Source organism: Coffea arabica, chromosome 10e (genome assembly GCF_036785885.1).
Source record: "Coffea arabica cultivar ET-39 chromosome 10e, Coffea Arabica ET-39 HiFi, whole genome shotgun sequence".
Classification (NCBI taxonomy): Eukaryota; Viridiplantae; Streptophyta; class Magnoliopsida; order Gentianales; family Rubiaceae; genus Coffea; species Coffea arabica.
The window spans coordinates 11,554,672-11,559,816 of record NC_092328.1 but is presented as its reverse complement, the minus strand read 5'-3'; the positions used below and the strand labels follow the sequence as shown (position 1 = coordinate 11,559,816).

General features: G+C 34.5%; 1 protein-coding gene across 1 annotated transcript; it reads right to left on the bottom strand.

Annotated features, from left to right (window-relative positions):
• Positions 1-450: 450 nt before the first annotated feature.
• Positions 451-3,329, bottom strand: LOC113712231 (gibberellin 20 oxidase 3-like). Its single transcript, XM_027235558.2, has 3 exons — positions 2,535-3,329; positions 1,747-2,068; positions 451-918 (listed from the first exon to the last, which is right to left on the bottom strand). The coding sequence occupies exons 1-3, from the start codon at positions 3,044-3,046 to the stop codon at positions 649-651; spliced, it is 1,104 nt and encodes a 367-aa protein (XP_027091359.1). The 5' UTR covers positions 3,047-3,329; the 3' UTR covers positions 451-648.
• Between the last annotated feature and the right edge of the window lie 1,816 nt (positions 3,330-5,145).

Below are 5,145 nucleotides of genomic sequence, written 5' to 3'. Positions count from 1 at the left end.
GCAAGTACACATATATTTTACACTCTTCAAGTCAACTCAACAGGTAAGAAACATTTAGAGTGCTAATTAAGGAGATTGCATCTCGAACTTCACGGTCACACCCTCTTTCATTTTAGCTTCTCTCTCGACGCTACTGACAAAGATTATGGGGTTGCCTCTCGAGTCTTAAATGTAGCAAAAGAAGCCACCTTAAGAAAGCAAATCAAGGGCCAATTACACTGATTTGTCCTTATTGTTGAGATCTTCCCTCTTAGTTTTTGAAATCATGGTGACATAAATATATGTCGTGTTACGTTAATCTAACACCTGCCAGGATGATGTTTTCTCGTACTTCGGTGGAGGTCATTGAAGCTCAATTATAGAGATCATATATACAGTACAAAAGATCTGAGGAATCTGGCAAAGATAACCAATACCAATAGCAATACATAAACAAGATTAAGAGGTATATAACCAATACCAATGGCAATATATAAACTTACTAGGGACATCATTCCTATAATGATACAAGATTAAGAGGTATATATACTAGCTCAAATAAGCAACTAATAGATAACATAAAATATAAAAACTGATAATTAACTATATTTATTCTTGGGACAAGGAGATGGAATCCCGGCCCACTGACAAGAAACATACAAAACTCAGCTAAGGGTTAAAAGAAGTAAACCATTTGGTGAAATTTTGGAGGGTAGTTTCATCTGCTCTGTAGTGCTCAGAAGTGTAGCGAAGAAAATCAAACCATGTGAAGTCTGGGTACTTTCTTGGCTCTTCTTCTATGCTGCTGATCAGATCTTGCGGAGGTTTTATCATTTTGTCCTCTCTTGGGCACAGAAAATACGTCAATGATATTCGCTCCTGGTGTTTCTTCACCACTGCTCTGTGCAAGCAACTCTTGTACATTCCATTTGTTAATGCCTAGGAAAACCAACAAAGAAAATAAAAAAGGTTCCAAATCATGATGGTAATTAGCAGATATAACACATACGTTTTGGCACTAGTTCACTCATATATGCAGTTCGTACAATCTCAAGTGGGAAAGGGAAACGAAAATTGCATAATTTACAACAAGTTCATGCACTGTTTCTTTTCTCAAAGAACATTTTTTTTTTGACTTTTTTTTTTCTTTTTGATTGAAAGATCAGTGGGATATCTCGAACAATTACTAACAACAATTCGTACTTTCTCAACTTGATTACACTTCTCTCGATTCAAAGTTCGTACGTATGAAATAATGGCTATTTTAGCAAGAGTCTGTTTGAAAGTGAGGCTACGAGACAAAGTGATCACCAACAAATCATGAATAAAATACCTTAAATTTGATAAATGCACTAATACAGTAATGATGATTAACATGCTATTTCAACAATATTAAAAATTGTAAAAAAAAAAAAAAGATTATTCAAATCAACATCACAATCTTTTTCATAATTGATGTTGGCATTTTTGCATCTAGTCCGCCTACAAGACTTGACCAGATTTTTAAGTGAATAAATTTGCAACTTGGGTTGATATTCCAGAATTCAAACAATTGAATAAAAAAGAGCAGCCATGTAAGAAGGTCCTACTAAGTTAGATATGCTGAATATCCCAGCTTGTGTGTATTCGTGTGTCAATCATGGAATGTTATCTATAAAATAGCAGAAAAATAAGCTAGTCTGAAAAAAAAACAAACAAACTCAATGTCTTAGGCATGTAATACACAGCAAATGAAAATAATTTTCCTTGCCACAAAATGGACCATACCATGAAAGTGTCACCAAGGTTGATGACAAATGCATCATGCCTTGGTCGAATAGATCTCCATTTGTTGTCCACAAAGACTTCTAATCCTCCAACTTCATCTTGATGAAGAATAGTCACAGATGTCGGGTCACTATGTGGTCCAATGCCAAGGGTTAATCCAGGTTCTGGACAAGTCGGATAGAAGTTCGCTCTCACAATAGCATTGCCATCCTCAAAATATTCTCTGAAGTAGTCCTGATCAATTCCCAGACTGATTCCAAGAATTTCCATAATTGCAAGAGATAGTTTCTTCACAGCCTCGCAATATCTCTGGAAAACCAATCTAAAATCAAAGTATATATACCATCATTAGTTGACGAGCACAGAGAAGTAAGCAGTCCAAAAGTACTGAAAAAGAAGCATTGATGAAGCAGTCTTTACAACGTAATTTGCTTGAAATTAAGGATGCAGGGATAAGAGGAGGTCAGTGCAAATCAAACATTGTAATTCTTTTTTTTTCTTAGGAAAATTTATGAAAAAAGAAAACCTTTAAACCCTCACTAGAATTTGAGTACACCTCCATAAATCTTGAAGTCAAAAATCCTGACTCTACTACTGATTGATACCAAAAAATTACCCCGTTTCTCTTCTTCCCTTTTAGGATAAAGTAAGATCATATACTTGTTTATTATGCAAACGGGATTAAAGCAGAAATAGCCATTACTTTTTTTTCAACTGGATGAAATTAGGGAGAAGAAAAAAAAAAAAGATACTGAAACTGGTATTTCATGTTATATAATAAGCCTTACCCTGTCTCTTCAAAACCTTCCCCAAAGAATGACTCAAAAAAATCAACGACAACAGCATTAGAGCCCTCATGAGGGAAACCAAACGTCAGCATTTCCTTCCATGGCAACTTCGTAGAAAAACGATGAGCATGGGCAACTGAAAAACCCCATTTGCTCCCAAGCTGCTGCTGACCCTTCCTTTTTTCAGAAAGGGGAAGCTTAAAAAAGGCTTTAGCTTTATGATGAGCCATCCTAATGAGGTGAGAATCGACCCCATGATTGATCACTTGGAAGAAACCATGCTTCAAACAAGCAGCTCTAACAAGTCTGGCAGCGTGTCGAGTTGCCTCCCAATCACCTCTAACGAGCCCTTGAAGATCCACCACTGGTTCTTGAAGTTCTTCATCAGCAAGAACTAAGTCCTTCTTGGGCCAAATATATTCTTTTGGTATGCTGGTGGTTTTAGCAGAAATGCTAAAGAAATCCTCCATATTTGAGAAGGAATGCGTTGAGTTTGAGGCTCTCAAATCCATTGATGGGAGTAGATGCTGATGAATATAGTCAGTTTCACCAGAAATGAACGTAGAAAAGACAAACGTTAAAGCATGAATGAGTGCTCGTGTTCTGTGCGTGCATTCAATCGAGAAAAGGAGAGAGAAGACTGGTATTAAATTGCATAAACCATCAAAATTAACCAATATAAGTAGAAAGGAAACAGTTAGTGATTCTTTTGTCCAAAAAAATAATGATTTTAGCAAGTTGTTGAGTATAATTTATCGAACGTTTTCTTTTACTTTTTTTTTTGTTTCTTCAATGTTGTTGCAGATATATTCTTGAGTGAGCTGAAGATTTAAGAATACGAAATGACCCAAAATAGTAAAGATGTTAACACTTGCTCGGATAATGCAAGCATCAACTCTGGAAGAAAGTAAAGGTAGACTTTGAATTAGCTAGAAGGAATTGTTGCGTGTCATTGAGCTACAAATTTACGTTATTTATAGATGAATGCTTGAGAAAAAGGACCGATGCCACCAATCAGCTAGGGTAACTAGATAGGGTAATAGAGAAAAGTACCAATCAACTAATAGTTATTTGTGATAAGTAGTTCTGTAGTGATTGTGATGTCAATATGAAGTGGCAGATCATTATGAATGCTTTTTGAAACTAGAGTGTAATTAGATTAGATTAGATCTAATTTTCTTGCAACTTTATGTGTATCAACTAATCAACAGACAAGTAAGACATCATACTCGTACCAGAAAAGATAAGTAAATAGTCAATTATGCAATGAAAGAAATTTTCCACAAATGGAAGTTTTATCCTAGGATTCTATATTTCGTGTTCTCAAAGTACTGTTATTAATCTTTTCTGAATGTAGTATTTACTAAAACTCTTAGGTCTTTGAGCGTTTTCATCTTTCATGTAATCACATGGATATTACACAATGACAACGCCCACTTAGACCGTATATGGAAGGTCAAATTTCTTTACCACATTCAATTACACAAATGTACAGTTGTTCCTTAAGAAGTTAAACCAAACGGTCTACCTGCAACACAAATATTTAAGTAAGAAAAAGATGAAGTATTTTGACTAGGTGAGGCGTTGATTTTGTTACTTTCATAAAACTATTCGTATGTTTAGCATTATTCCGAGCGTAGAATGTTGATGACACATTTCCTCTAGAATATTATAGTCCATCCTATCTTGTTACTTCTACTAAATCTACACAATTTAGTGAAATTAAAGCTTAAAACAACACGTTGCTAAAGTCCAATCTGGTAGTAGGATATAATGAAGAGGAGAAGAGAAGTGGAAGGTTGTTAACATTAGCCTTAGAATGAAACACTTGTCAGAAGAATTCAAAAGTGTAAGAATAGGAGCTGCAACTCAATTCTCAATTTTCGGTTACAGTTAGTCTTGGTTCATTATGTAATGATAGAAAATCCTACTAATTCAATCCAAAAAACCAACCATTATATAGCTACACATTTCTTGACATAAATCACACATTTACGGCAGTGAAAATTCTTTAGAGTTAATAAATTGTAGCTGAAAATTATTTATAGAAATTTATAACTTATAGTATTTACACATGTGATTTATTATTTTTATTAAAATATCAACACGTACTATGCTGTTCACAGAGTTCGTACTTTGACATTTTTCTTGGGCTTTCCAGCTAATCAAAAGTTACATTTCACCCAACCAATTATGTAGACTCTACTGTTTTTACTTGTCCATGTAACTACTGCATTAATATTGTTGCATTTAGAGACTTATTAATGTTTTAATTCATAAAACAACCCCTTTGTATTTTTACAGGTGAACTTTTTTATCTGATATTTTGCTCGAGCATTATCACCCAAAATTCAGTTGCATTAGTTTTGCTCCAATTTTTTCTTCGACTTGAATTTTCGTGGAGCTACTTAATGCTCTCTATTTATCAATCCTTTGCTCCAATTATCTTAAATAATGCTGTCTGGAAGCTCGAAAGATTTCCAAGGACTGCACCAATGAATTTGTCCAACGGATTTCGAATTACATTGATTGACATTTGCCTCAGGAGTTAATTTTTTGAGAAAAAAATAAGGAAGGTGAAATATAAAGTCAAATCAAGCAATTGATCAAA

What these genes read in the sequence shown, in the direction of transcription:
- LOC113712231 (XM_027235558.2), bottom strand. Translation starts at nt 3,046, where the DNA reads ATGGATTTGAGAGCCTCAAACTCAACGCATTCCTTCTCAAATATGGAG. An exon ending in GAAGGTTTTGAAGAGACAGG is followed by an intron (nt 2,069 to 2,534) that starts GTAAGGCTTATT and finishes CTTTGATTTTAG; the next exon opens with ATTGGTTTTCCAGAGATATT. An exon ending in ACCTTGGTGACACTTTCATG is followed by an intron (nt 919 to 1,746) that starts GTATGGTCCATT and finishes TGGTTTTCCTAG; the next exon opens with GCATTAACAAATGGAATGTA.